The 14935-nt window shown below is 43.1% G+C and overlaps 1 protein-coding gene across 2 annotated transcripts; it reads left to right on the top strand.

Annotated features, from left to right (window-relative positions):
• The first annotated feature begins 2650 nt into the window (after positions 1–2650).
• On the top strand, positions 2651–14171 carry LOC137079496 (uncharacterized). Of its 2 annotated transcripts, XM_067447450.1 has the most exons (3): positions 2651–3781; positions 13390–13652; positions 13916–14171. In XM_067447450.1, exons 1-3 carry the CDS (start codon positions 2666–2668, stop codon positions 14037–14039), a joined length of 1503 nt encoding a protein of 500 aa, XP_067303551.1. In that variant the 5' UTR covers positions 2651–2665; the 3' UTR covers positions 14040–14171. The 2 variants fall into 2 exon arrangements, with proteins under 2 accessions (XP_067303551.1, XP_067303552.1); XM_067447451.1 differs by lacking the exon at positions 13390–13652 and having other exon boundaries at positions 13923–14171.
• The last annotated feature ends 764 nt before the right edge of the window (positions 14172–14935 follow it).

Genomic DNA, 14935 nt, shown 5'->3' with positions numbered 1-14935 from the left:
TTCAATGATACTTGAAGTCGACATTTCTCCCCTCTCTCTCTCAGACCATAGTAGCAATGTTTTAAAGCTTTCAATTACCCAGAGACCTCCACGAGCCCCCGGTGGCATTTAATACAAATCTATTAAAAGATGAGTTCTTTTGTGATCAATTCAGGTCTACATATTGTGAATTTATTGACATCAACAAAGGCTCGGTAGATGACCCACGAATACTGTGGGAGGCGACAAAAGGTTTTATAAGGAATTTCTCGATTTCATATGCTTCTTTTTCGCCAAAAACTTACTGTAAGAAAATCTATGACTTAGAATCTGAACTCCGATCACTAGAACCGGCAAACCAACTCTTTTTTTCTGATAGTACTGCAGCCAAAATTGAAACTGTTAGGAAAGAACTTAATTTATTATATAGATACAAAGCTGAATTTCTTATTCAAAGATCCAGAGAAAACTATTATTTTCAAGCTAGCAGACCTAGCCATCTGTTGGCTTTAATACTTTGTAATAGCGAAACATTTGCTAATATTACAGCAGTGAAATCAGCGAATGGTGAAGTTCTGACTGACCAGAAGAGTAAACGGTAACACTTTACTTGAAGGGGTGTGCATAACAAGAACAATATATATATATATATATATCCTACACAGCTCTGGAAAAAAATTAACAGACCACTTAAAATTCAAAAATAACACACACACACACACACACACACACACACACATATATATATATATATATATAGACACACATATGGACACACACACACACACGAATACAAGATGTATGGCTTGATTGGAGGACGGCGGCTGACCATCACACAAAGGCCAATTCACCTTATTCCGCCCCGCCCACTTTTAAACCGTCGCTCTTCCACATTTTGTCACCCGACTTCGGTAAACTGACGCGGGACATCCGGTAGTTCTTTCAGTAGTTCGAGTGCATGTGTTTTATTGAACTAAATACACTACAATCGGCTAAAACGAATACGCAGGCTACTTTTCTGAACGCCCCACGTCCAACTGTGTTTCTCACACAGTTTGGCGCACACACACAAATACCGAAAGGAACACGCATCTCTTAAAGGGGCCGCACTATATTCCTTTTTTTGCGGTCTATGATTCCTACTCGTGGAATGTGGACCTCATCCAGGTATGGTGTGGTACCGGTGCGCTCTGTCCGCATGACAGCTTTCACGTTACCAATTTTTCATACGAACTGTGCCCTGTTCTTTATTAAACTGCCTAGGATCAGTAGAGACTACTGGATGTTTGTGCATCGCTGGTTTGGCAAGGCAGCCTCAATATTATGAAAGGTAAGAATATCACACACATTATTATTATTTATTATATCTTGCCACATTTGCGTTGTTAATATAAGTATGTTATAAATGTATAAACTTATGTTTGACTCTACTGTCCACCTTTTCTGGTTATATTTTTTTATTTCTTGTTGCTCCTTTTCAGAGTAAACATCTGAAGAGGTTGGGAGGCATTGATTAAGTCAATGGCTGCGTAAGTAACTTTTTTTCCTTTTTGCGTTAGTTTATAGTCCTCCACAAACCCACTTGCTCGCCCTGATAGATTTTCATAATGAACTTGATGGGAATATAATATTGTACTGTAAATGTTTTACCAGTGTAGAACTATGACAAATAAAATGATGGCCATAATGAGCCGCAGAGGAAGAAGTGTGAAGGTTGCCTTCAAGAAGACCCATCTCCATAAGATATGTGGTGAGTTTGCTTTAACATAGTAGTTTTGTAACAATGTTTTAAATAATTGAATAGGGTAAGCAGAATAATAATTCGTAAGAAAAATTTAGTTGGAGGACTCTACAGAGCATGCTCATATATATATAATGTATGTATATGTGTTCAGGCCAAAAGTTTGGACACATTACTATTTGCAATGTTTTTGAAAGAAGTTTCTTCTGCTCATCAAGCCTGCATTTATTTGATCAAAAATACAGAAACAAATGTAATATTGTGATATATTATTACAATTTAAAATAATTGGTTTTCAATTTATTATGCTTTAAATTATCATTTTGTTTCTGTGACGCACAGCTGAATTTATCATCATTCCACCAGTCTTCAGTGTCACATGATCCTTCAGAAATCATTCTCATATGAGGATTCATTTTCAAAGTTGGAAACAGTTCTGCTGCTTAATATTTGTTCATAACCTGTGATACTTTTTTATAAAACTTTGATGAATAAAAAGTAAAAAAAATAATAAAAAGAGAAGCAAATGTGTCGCAAGGGGGGCGTGGTTCAGCGAGGTCTGCAGCGGGAGAGAGAGCCGCTGGACGAGCGGTAAGTGAGTGGGTTGGACGCAGATTAATAACACCTGTCTCTTGTTCCAGTAATGAGCGCGGAGAGGGTATAAAACCTCAGCGGAACCAGAGACCAGGGAGAGAGAGAGACGGACGGTTGATGCTGAAACACAGACTGAGAAACCGGAAGCCGGAAGTGCCGACCCGGAAGTGATCGCGAGTGTTTGGAGTTGGAAAGAATCTCCACACTTCTAAGTGTGCTTTTGAATATTGAGTTAAGAAATAAAAGAACATCAACCGTCCAGCCGACCCCCGTGTCCTCTTCCTTCCTCACATTAAGAACTTTGTTACATTGGTGCCGAAACCCGGGAGGAAGTAGGACAGCGCCGCCGCCATGCAGACGCCCTCCACCTCGCCATTTGCGGACATTATTACATCCCTCGCGGTCCTCCATCAGGACCAACACCAAGCCATGCTGGACCTTCGGGCAGACCAGGAGCGCCGCTTCGAGGCCATTGTCCGAGGCCAGCAAGAGGACCGCGAGAAGTTCCGGAGCTGGATCGACCGGGAGGCTCGCACCGAAGCCGCCGGGCTCGCCAGCGCACCGGTCCACGTGCCCCTACACAAAATGGGGCCACAGGATGACCCAGAGGCGTTCGTTGACCTCTTTCAAAAGGCCGCGGAGGCCTGCGGGTGGCCCCGGGCACAGTGGCCGGTGCGCCTGATACCACTGCTGACAGGCGAGGCCCAGGCGGCTGCACAACAGCTACCGGTGGCGAACCTCCTGGACTATGATGACCTAAAGAAGGCCATCCTCCAGCGGGTCGGCCGCTCCCCGGAGCAACACCGACAGAGGTTCCGCTCCCTGGAGTGGGGGGAGGCCGGCCGACCCTTCGCGATGGCCCAACAGCTCCGGGACTCATGCCGCAGATGGCTCCTGGCCGGCGGAAGCGACGTGGACCACATCGTCGATCTGGTGGTACTGGAGCAGTTCATCGCTCGGCTCCCAAGGAAAACTGCCGAGTGGGTCCAGTGCCACCGGCCCACGTCGCTGGAGACGGCCATCCACCTGGCGGAGGACCACCTGGTGGCGTGCCCGGGGGTCGGCGCACCCCTTTTAACCTCTCGCTCTCTCTCTCCCCCCTCTGTGTCTCCCTCTCCTCCTATCCCTCTCCCTAGGTCCCGCCCTCCGGGCCCTCCTCGGATTCCCCCCAGAGGCCGGGGTGGGATGGGCCCTGGACCGCTCGGGAGTTCGCGGGCTCCGCCCAGGGGGGCGGGGCTGCTGGGGATGGGGGGTGATAGTGGCTCTGGTTCCGCGCCCTCCCCGCGCTCATTGTCCAACCCACTCCCCGCCGCAGGGGCGGCGGGTAGGCCTGGGCTGGCCTGCTGGCGGTGCGGTGATCCGGATCATTTTGTGGACCGATGTCCGATGATGGACATCGGGACAATGATCCGGATCCCGGACGTCCAGCGGACCACCCCCGATCAAGCAGGAGAGTACCAAATTCCTGTAAGTATCAAGGGGGGTACATATCAGGCCTTGGTGGATTCAGGATGTAACCAAACCTCGATCCATCAAAGCCTGATGCAGCCTGGGGCATTGGATACAAGCCGCATAGTTAAGGTGCGGTGTGTGCACGGGGATGTGGTGGAATATCCGGTTGTCCCAGTCACGATACAATTTCGGGGGCAAAAGCATAGTATAGAGGTGGCGGTTAGTCCACACCTCCGGCATCCGCTAATTCTGGGGACGAATTGGCCCGCCTTTACGGCTTTATTGGGATCGTTGTGTGCGGATGCCGCTTGGGGGAAAAAGGCAAGGAAGGGGGCGGTGCGAGTACAGCTTGGGGAGACTGAACCGGGACCCTCTGTTAGGGGTTAACAGCTTATGACCCAGGACCAGTAGTGAAGAAATGAAGACAGAGTCAGGATTCCAATTAAATAAAAGAAAAATTTACTTAAGAATAGTTTGCAGTTTCAAAAGCAGAAGCCAGCTTCAAGTCTCACAAGGAGTTCGTAGGCCGCGCTCCCTCTCTCACCGTCTCGTTGCCTCGCCCTATCGTACATACACTTGTCCCAACATTTATACCGTTTTCAAGGTCTTATCCACGTCATTACTGCGATGTGGATGGTTCTGATTGGCTCAGAGACAATAAACAGTCATGGTAAATTTCCACTCGAGTCAGTTAATCTGATGCACGTTTCCACTGACGTGTCACTTGTTGATGCTTTCACCCAGAATTAGGCCCGTAGTGACCTTCCAGATCTGGAGCAGGCGCCAGCTTGCCCAGAACAACAAGTCCACCCATCGCTTAGGGTGCCCATTGTACACCATTCTGATCTGTAACACAGAATATTGCGCACATACACAGATACACAGTCTCTCCAAGGTTGGAGCTGATTAAGCTCCAGTTCTTACCAAAACATACTGATAACATGTGCTTTCATTTAGTGAGAGGGACACACAATAGTACAGGCAATATTCATCTTGAGTCTTTAGTGTTTCAGTAAAAGGAAATATAAAAGAAATAAAACATAATTAAATGAAAGACAAATCCATATTTCATATCTGGAAGCCGGGCTAAGTGAGCAAACGCTGTTACTGCACTCCTGACATGTTAGGGGTGTGTGATACCTCAAATCCAAACACACGACCTTGTTGCCAGACATCACACATCTCTAGGCCAGACCCTCAGTCACTCCTCAGAGACCAAATACACACTTTAGAAAACAAGAAACTAAAACAAAATCATAACTGGATAGAATCATTATAATAATATAGGTAATATAGGAAGATAAATATTAATTAAGGTTTTGATTATGAAGTTATAGGATATAAATATATACAGGTATATTGAAGCGGCAGTGGATTTCAAAATTCCCCCCTTCACTCCCTCCTAAAGGCCAATTTTGGGGTCCCAATGACCCCCTAAAGTTGGTCTACCAATTTTAGGCCGCTTCATAATGTTCAATGCCCTCCCCTTTTTAGTTTATAATCTTTGAAAAAAAGAAAATCTCTTTTCCCCTCAGGGATTTAACTTCAACCAATATTAATCTCATCTAATTTGGTTTTATCAATGGCTTGATTGATTACAATAAGCACATATTCATCCTCAAGAGGACATACTACATTAGCACCCCATGTTAAATACCACCCCATTATAAATACCAAGATATCTTATCTAAAAAGAGGGATTTTAAATACACTTCTTTTAAACACAGACCTTCTTCATCTTCAAAACAACAGTGGTCTGAAATAAAAATAAACAAAATAAATAGGCATCATAATCCATCCAATTACATTCAGTCTTTGCATAAAACATCCTTCAGTTTACAGTCTACATACATGTACCATCTTAATTTCACATCCTATTCATTTCTTTCTCAAACATGTTCATAACATCCATTTCAATCGCTTTCCCCTGATTTTACTCAAGAACCTTCTTAAACCCATTTTCATAACTTTTTTCACATAGATTTCCACATACACAAACCTTTTTGTTACACTTGCTTTTTCCATCAAATCCAGTTTTCACTCATGATAGCCCACATCATTTTTAACTTAAAATGAACATAACCATAAAATTGTTAATGTTGAAAACTTCATCAAAATGACATAATTATCCATTTGTATAACATTCATTCAGCTTGTTCACATCTTTATCTTGTGACATTGTGCTTAATCATACTCAATACAAATTATTTTTCAAAATAAATTTCCAAACCCATGTTATTTAGTAAACCATTTAAAATCACCCGTATTAATTAGGGTTTCCTTTAAAGTAACATTTTTCTTTCAATGTCTTGTCCATTAAAACTCTTTAGGCGTAAGCTCCAAATGACCAAAATCTTAACCCTGTTGATTCATGTCATCTGGCAGTGATGCTTCTCATCAAATCCTCACTAGCCTTCCTTTGCCTCTTACACCAAAATTGTTATAATTTTACCAAGAACTTACACATTTCCATAATCTCCCATATTACTTTATAAAGTATTCCAATTTGTACTGTCATCATCAATTTATTTAAAACTAAATCTGTATTTTGAAAATCATTCAATGTATTTAATTTGACTTCAGGTAAAATAAATCCTGTCAGAAGTTTTAAGAAGTTTTTCTATTTTCACAACATTAATTTTCAGGCCTATTTCTCTCTCGTTTTAACGTGTCACATTATTCTTTATCAAAACAGTCTCCGGTGCAGATGCACCATGTGATCGTTATTGTTTCAGTCTTATCTCTACTGCTCTACAGAAACCAAAATATTATTTTACTCATCTCCTAATCCCAGTCACACAGAAAAACTTAGTCACATGCTCCTTTAACATTAATTAGACATTATTACTAGACATCTAATGTCCTGCATCCATTTAAGGGATGAAAAATAAAAATCAAACTTTTTTTTTCTTTTAGAAGTGATCTTTTTGGCCGCCCTTTTGCCTTCAGAAATATGAGGGAATCTCTGGATAATTTAGATAGTGACTTCAGCCAATTTGTCACTTTGTCTCTGCCGTCAAGTTTCTAACATTTATGTTTACCATTTCTAATCAATTGACATTATTTCAATTTAAACCCTCAGATAAATTTAGAGATGGATGTTTAACCCATTAAGAAACGGCAATCTTTAACTTTATAATTCCACTTCAACTAATCCAGAGATTAATTCAAATCAGCATTATAAATGACAAAATTAGTCATAATTACCAGTAACGGACAGAGCTGGATACCAGTCCACTTAAAGCTCGTCCCATGTTCTGGATCAACTTTCCCAGAAATTTCCTTCAGAATTAGCAGTTCCTTTAAAGGTTGTCGTTTGCCTTAACCCATCTGTAATGATAAACACTCATTCCAGAGGTTAAAGACCTCACACACACTAACAGGACAGGACAGTTTCACAAACCAACACATACAAAACATAAAGTGCAGTCATCAACAAACACACGCACATTAAACATATAACTATGAATTGCTCATTCTCAAAATTTGCTTTTAGTGTTTAACAAAAAAAAAAAAATTTAATCTCAGTTCTTACATGGTTTCTTAACCAATTTTCAAATCATGTCTGTTCATTATTCCTTCATTTTTAGAGAAGTCAGCTGGGTTGTTTTGGTTCTGATATCATTGCTTTTGTTTTGTTTCAGCTTTAGCACGACGATAACAGACAGAGCACCATTCCTCCTTCTCAAGCAGTCTCTCTCTCTCGCTCTCTCTCTCTCTCTCTCTCTCTCACGGATAGTCTCTTGTATTCAATTCATTAACCTTTAACCTTCACAAAGTTTTAGAAATTGGTTTATCCTTAAAGAATAAATTTGTATCAGAAATTTAAATGTTTAACTTTCCAATTAGAGCTATATAATAATCTCAAAATAAGTTATGCTATGGATTTTTTTTCTTCAAGTTACTTTAGTTAAATACCTTTTGTTATCCAGACCTCCTCTTTAAACTTCAACAGCTGTTCTTATCTTTAGACACCACCATGCCTTCAAATTCTCCACTGCCATATCTAATGACCTGCAGGATTAAACTCATGATATGGAAATATTAGTTCAATATCACCGTTTTACTGATTCAATTAATACATTTTTTTTCTGGTCTCCACAAAAGTTATTGACAATCACCTCATGGTCTCAGCTGGCTCTTGCATGACCTTTACCATCATAACTTTCACTCAGGGTCTTCCCTGGCATTCACAAACAGTGCGGTACTTGAGTGAGCGGTATGGAGGAGCCATTATTAGGGCAGGCCGTGCTGTGTCCTGTCTGGACTCTCGGCCCCTACAACCACAGCGTCCCCCCTTACTGATGCTGCTGGCCTCACAGACATCGGTTCAACTCTCATACACACCTCACATAAAACACCTCCCTTCTTGGAAGTGCCCAATGCCGGTGACCCCCATGTCTTAGGTCGTCCCCCGCTGGCCAAAAGAGGATCTTACCCGTCTTCGGCGAATCACCCTCATTCACATTGGTCATCGCTTGAGATCTTTGACCCTTAAAATGGATCAGATGTTTTTCTGGAGCCTTGGGGAAAGTGCATTCAAGAGTCACCAGAGCCATTTAGTCTGCTTACTTATAGGTAAAACATGGAGACAGGTTAATCATAACACTACTTAATCACTGATATCAATTACATCTTCCAAACCGCAACATAATGCGTAGATTATACTCAGTGAATTTAGCCATAACAACTGTCCATTCAATTTAATGTCCTGCATGTTGACTCTGACCTGATCCATTGGTCCTGTGCATGGTGGCGGCTAAGATTAGACAAAGATGTCACTGGTCATGGAATAATTTATTTTAAAAAATTGCAGTTCATTAAAATTCTGTATTTGAAAACATTTGATACCTTTATAATTGCCCTCCCAATGGCACTTTCACTCTTTTTAACAAATCACTGTCTCTATGATTTTCAACTGATGCACTGTGCTTTTACTATAAATCTCTTATCACCTCTGACACAGGCTCAGATAACAGCATTGAGCTGATTTTGAATGAAAGAGAGACTCTGAGTTATTCAGGATGGTACACTGTGTTTTCATAAACTTTATACTACTCACACTAGCTCAGCATAAGATCTGGCTAGAAATTAAAATAGTTTTCAAATAAGACATCAAACATTTCCTTTAAACTCTATCCTTAGACAAAGATCACATTTTCAATTAATTAATTTTATATTTGTCTTTTTCCCATACAATTAATTTAGAAACTTTACGTTTCTCAGATTAAGTCTCTGTTACTGTAGCAAGTTCGGCCATAGCACCAGAAACGGTGGGGGCCAGATTCAGATAAGCGAATTGTTTTATTACAGCTCTGCACCAGCTTATCTTTTTGAAACCAAAACACCAGCATCTAGGGTTTTTAACATATTAACACCAATTTATCTTACCAACAGTGTTTTTACCAACATTCAGACAAATTAACATTATTAGAATTTTTCAAGAGTTAGAGGAACAGGAACCACCTTTTTCATAAATCTGTCATTTAAACCTCTATGTCACTATTTATATATTTTCTCGCCTCACATGTTTTTCGGTCATTGTCTTTAACTTTACCTCAAAATTTTAATTAATTTTCATAGATCTTTCCTTCAAAAATACTTAAGATGTTAAAATCATTAACATTATTATTTCTTATTTTCTTAGACAGAGTGTAAATCTTTGTTTCTTTTTACTTTGTTTTATCTACAAAATTTAATCTGATGGGCTGATTTGTATGGAGCCAGAATGGTGACTTCAAAACCCGGCATCACAAATCAAAATCGTCACCGAAAACAAAAGCAGAACTGAAAAAGGAAACATCGGCACCGAAACACCTGCACCGAAAACAGCTGCACCGGCATTGAAACAAGCACCGGCACTGAAAAAACAAAACCACTAAAACATTACAATCGCATTCCTCCACCGAATTGGGATTCACCTGCACAAATAAATCCCAATTCAACAAAAGAATACGACTGTAACACTTCAATAACTCCATTCCCCCAGTGCCAATATCCGTTCCAATGCCAACACAACTGTCCTCAATGCAAATGCCCCAATGCCAATGCCTCCCCCCCCAGCTCCGCTTCTGCCTTCAACGACAACCCCAATCCGCGATGCCAAATTTCAAAGTCACCACTCTGGCTCCATAGATTTGCCACCATTTCTACACCTTATGGGTGGGAAGTTACAGTTACGTTCAAAATGGCCCTGCTGACCACAATTAAAACTCTGTCATTTAGCAACTGGCATGTTTCAGTCTAGTTCCCAGTCTGTAAGGCGGTGCCTAAAGCGGCACTCGCTCGGACAGTCAGAGAAGAGAAGAGCGCGCGAGAGGGGAGGGGGCAGATAAGACTGGCTGCTCACACATCTCGGTGTTTTCGCTTTTTCAAAAACAATCTCAAGCCCTTTTTTCAGACTACAACTCAATTCCAGTAATTTCAGACATTATTACGTTTGGCAATTAGACTATACCATCCCTCAGTAATCTTCTGGGATTTTTCTTTCAGGGGTTAAACCCCACCCATTCTACAAATTCATTAATAAGCACTCTTTGTTTGTAGCCAGTCAAGTTGCTATTTAACTTTTCAGTCTGAATTAAAACCTTGCTGCCATGTTTTATTTTTTTTTATTTTTTTTTATAAATATGTTCTGCAAATTTCTTTTAAGTGAGGGCTTCAGAGCAAAGCTAGTTACAGCGTTTGCTCTCTTTCATTTCAACATATTATCAAGACTGATCAGGTTACTGATCATCTCACAATTTATCAGCCATATTTTAGTCAAAGTTCATACTCACCGAAACAGCAAGAGATGGAGGCGGCGATCTTTACCCAACACAGCTGTGGCTTCTGCGTGATGAAACTGCAAAGGACACTTGTACGAAAACGTCACACATACTGGTCCGTGCCAATTTGGGTCACAATTTTTATTTTACTCGGGATCGTTCCAGATGCATCCCTGGCAAACAACTCCTGAATCTATTTTTATTTTGTTTAACTAATAACTAATATTTTATTCCCTGACTGCCTGATTCTCTAAGTTCTAAACTCTAAGTTCGGGGTACCCCTGTCTGAGATGGAAGAGATAGAGCAGGTTCACAATGTCTCCTGGACCTTACCAGTTGATCCAAGACGGCTCCTGTAGAGGATGTTACCTCTGCCCCGCAGGGCCTCCCCTTTATTGAGTCCGCTTCTTTGCACTGTCTGCTACCGTTTTTACCTATGCCTTCAGCACGTCACGATGCTCTCAGCGACTTCTTATACTATTACCCTTTAGTATAATTATGCCTCACTCTCCACCAGTGGAATGAAGCGAAGCACACTGCTCTCCTTCTCCAATCTCTTCCATTCAGACAACCCTAACCAAATAATTAAAGCTTTCTACTACCTTATTTGTTGTTTTGCCAGGGGTGTCACCAAGGAATGATTGCCCGCGCATCCTCCACCAAAACTGTTAGGGGTTAACAGCTTATGACCCAGGACCAGTAGTGAAGAAATGAAGACAGAGTCAGGATTCCAATTAAATAAAAGAAAAATTTACTTAAGAATAGTTTGCAGTTTCAAAAGCAGAAGCCAGCTTCAAGTCTCACAAGGAGTTCGTAGGCCGCGCTCCCTCTCTCACCGTCTCGTTGCCTCGCCCTATCGTACATACAATTGTCCCAACAGTTATACCGTTTTCAAGGTCTTATCCACGTCATTACTGCAATGTGGATGGTTCTGATTGGCTCAGAGACAATAAACAGTCATGGTAAATTTCCACTTGAGTCAGTTAATCTGATGCACGTTTCCACTGACGTGTCACTTGTTGATGCTTTCACCCAGAATTAGGCCCGTAGTGACCTTCCAGATCTGGAGCAGGCGCCAGCTTGCCCAGAACAACAAGTCCACCCATCGCTTAGGGTGCCCATTGTACACCATTCTGATCTGTAACACAGAATATTGCGCACATACACAGATACACAGTCTCTCCAAGGTTGGAGCTGATTAAGCTCCAGTTCTAACCAGTTCTTACAAAAACATACTGATAACATGTGCTTTCATTTAGTGAGAGGGACACACAATAGTACAGGCAATATTCATCTTGAGTCTTTAGTGTTTCAGTAAAAGGAAATATAAAAGAAATAAAACATAATTAAATGAAAGACAAATCCATGCTGGACGTCCTACGAGAAACTTGGGAGGAGGGGCCTTCTTTGGCTAAGAACGAAATTCAGTATGTGCTGGACTTGCGAACAAAACTCCACACCTTGGGGCGGCTATCGAGGGAGAATTTGTTGCAAGCCCAGGACCGCCAGAGCCGGTCATATAACAGGGGTACAAAACTACGCAAATTCACACCGGGAGAGAAAGTGCTCGTTCTACTCCCTACGTCGAGCTCAAAATTAATGTCAAAGTGGCAGGGGCCGTTTGAGGTTGCACGACAGGTAGGAGAGCTCGATTATGAAGTGATACGATCCGATAGGAACGGGGCACGTCAAATCTACCACCTGAACCTGCTAAAAAAATGGAATGAGGTGGAATCAGTGTTGTTGGCAACGGTGATCGGGGGAGAGGATGATCTCGGGCCAGAGGCGAGCATTAAAGCGCAATCAGTCGCGCTGGCCCCTGGGGGAGATCACCTCTCACCGTTACAACTCACTGATTTATCAAAATTGCAGGCGGAGTTCGCTGACGTGTTCTCGCCCCTACCGGGACGTACCGACTTGATTCAGCACCATATCGAGACTGAGCCGGGCGTGGTAGTTCGCAGCCGGCCGTATCGCTTGCCTGAACACAAGAAAAAGGTAGTTCAGGAAGAATTAGGCGCAATGCTCGACATGGGAGTAATCGAGGAGTCCAACAGTGACTGGGCGAGCCCGATAGTTTTGGTCCCCAAAACAGACGGCTCGGTCAGGTTCTGTGTGGACTACCGCAAGGTGAACGCTGTGTCGAAATTCGACGCGTATCCAATGCCGCGGGTTGACGAGTTGCTTGATCGGTTGGGCACGGCTCGATTTTATTCGACGCTGGACTTAACAAAGGGCTATTGGCAGATCCCCTTGTCTCCATTGTCCAAAGAAAAGACAGCTTTCACCACGCCGTTTGGATTGCACCAATTTGTCACGCTTCCTTTCGGGTTGTTCGGGGCGCCCGCTACCTTTCAGCACCTCATGGACAGGATTTTGCGTCCCCATGCCGCATATGCTGCTGCCTATCTGGATGATATCGTGATTTACAGTCACGATTGGCAGCGGCATATGCAGCATGTCAGGGCGGTCCTGAGGTCGCTGAGGGGAGCGGGGCTCACGGCCAACCCAAAGAAGTGTGCGATTGGGCGGGTGGAAGTAAGGTATCTGGGCTTCCACTTGGGTCATGGACAAGTGCGTCCCCAAATTGATAAGACCGCAGCAATTGCAACCTGTCCGAGACCCAAGACCAAAAAGGAGGTTAGGCAGTTCTTGGGGCTGGCGGGATATTATAGACGGTTCATACCAAATTATTCGGACCTCACCAGCCTTTTGACTGACCTGACTAGAAAGGGGCTACCAGATACGGTCCAGTGGACGGAGCCGTGTCCACAGGCTTTTACCCAAGTGAAGGCTGCTCTATGTGGCGGTCCGCTCTTACACTCCCCTGACTTTTCTCTCCCTTTCTTGTTGCAGACTGACGCGTCGGACAGGGGGCTGGGCGCAGTCCTGGCCCAGGAGGTGGAGGGGGGAGAGCGGCCGGTGCTGTACATTAGCCGTAAGCTCTCCAAGAGGGAAGCTAAGTACAGCACCATAGAGAAGGAGTGTCTGGCCATCAGGTGGGCCGTTCTCACCCTCCGCTACTACCTCCTGGGGCGAGAGTTCACCCTCTGTTCGGACCACGCTCCTCTCCAATGGCTCCACCGCATGAAGGATACCAACGCGCGAATCACCCGTTGGTATCTAGCTCTTCAGCCGTTTAAATTCAAGGTGGTCCACAGGCCGGGTGCTCAGATGGCTGTGGCCGATTTCCTCTCCAGAAATGGGGGGGGGGGGGGGGGGGGGCTGCAGGCCGGACGGCTCCCCGGCCTGAGTCGGGCGGTGGGGGTATGTGGCAAGGGGGGCGTGGTTCAGCGAGGTCTGCAGCGGGAGAGAGAGCCGCGGGACGAGCGGTAAGTGAGTGGGTTGGACGCAGATTAATAACACCTGTCTCTTGTTCCAGTAATGAGCGCGGAGAGGGTATAAAACCTCGGCGGAACCAGAGACCAGGGAGAGAGAGAGACGGACGGTTGATGCTGAAACACAGACTGAGAAACCGGAAGCCGGAAGTACCGACCCGGAAGTGATCGCGAGTGTTTGGAGTAGGAAAGAATCTCCACACTTCTAAGTGTGCTTTTGAATATTGAGTTAAGAAATAAAAGAACATCAACCGTCCAGCCGACCCCCGTGTCCTCTTCCTTCCTCACATTAAGAACTTTGTTACAAAATGTTTTAAAAATAGAAATCTTTTGTAACCGCAATATACACTACTGGTCAGTCATTTGTTTTCTTTCTTCTTTTTTTTTTAAATAAATCAATAATTTTATATAGCAAGGATGTGTTAAATCAGTAATTCTTAAAGTGTGGTCCACTAGTGGTCCGCGAAAAGATGACCTAAACTAGGCAAGTGTTTATAAAGCCCTCTCTTATAAAGCAGCACCACCCGATATTCACGTTAAGTTTTAGATGGAAATCTCAAAATCTAAAATCCACAGATCTATAAGTTTTGTAATGTACTATTTTTTGTTTCATGTGTAAAATCCCAGTAATTTCAGTGATATTGGACATTAAGACCGTGTCCACCAAAGGGTTTTTAGCCAGCTGAAAACGCTAGGCGCTCTGCTGAAAACGCCTCGCTGTGAGCTCTTGAGAGCGTTTTGGCAGGCAGCGTTTTTTTTTTTCTTCAATTGAGACTCTTTGCTTATGATATGGAAAATCAGCAGAAGTCTTACTAATTTCACAGGTAGTTTGTTTCTGTATTGATTCTATATAAAACTGCAGATCCAATGTAAAGTATTTGCTCTGGCTTTTTTTTTAAATCATTTTGTTCCGTTATTATTGCTTGTTGTCATCTGACGACGACACGCAGAATGTGGCGGTTGGTTTGTGTTGTATTTATCCCGCCCCTCCTCCACTGTGATTGGACGGCTGAGTGAAGAGTGACAGTGATGAGCGCTGCATTTTACTCAAAGTTGAACATTCT

This window comes from Pseudorasbora parva, chromosome 6, assembly GCF_024679245.1.
Source record: "Pseudorasbora parva isolate DD20220531a chromosome 6, ASM2467924v1, whole genome shotgun sequence".
In the NCBI taxonomy this organism is placed as follows: domain Eukaryota; kingdom Metazoa; phylum Chordata; class Actinopteri; order Cypriniformes; family Gobionidae; genus Pseudorasbora; species Pseudorasbora parva.
The sequence above is the reverse complement of the archived record's forward strand: the minus strand, read 5'-3'. Positions and strand labels throughout refer to the sequence as shown.

Excerpts from the sequence above, each read along its gene's own strand:
- LOC137079496 (XM_067447450.1), top strand. The coding sequence starts at position 2,666 with ATGCAGACGCCCTCCACCTCGCCATTTGCGGACATTATTACATCCCTC. Across the intron at positions 3,782-13,389 it reads CAGGAGAGTACCAAATTCCT|ACTGACGCGTCGGACAGGGG; the intron begins GTAAGTATCAAG and ends TTCTTGTTGCAG. Across the intron at positions 13,653-13,915 it reads AACGCGCGAATCACCCGTTG|TAATGAGCGCGGAGAGGGTA; the intron begins GTATCTAGCTCT and ends CTCTTGTTCCAG.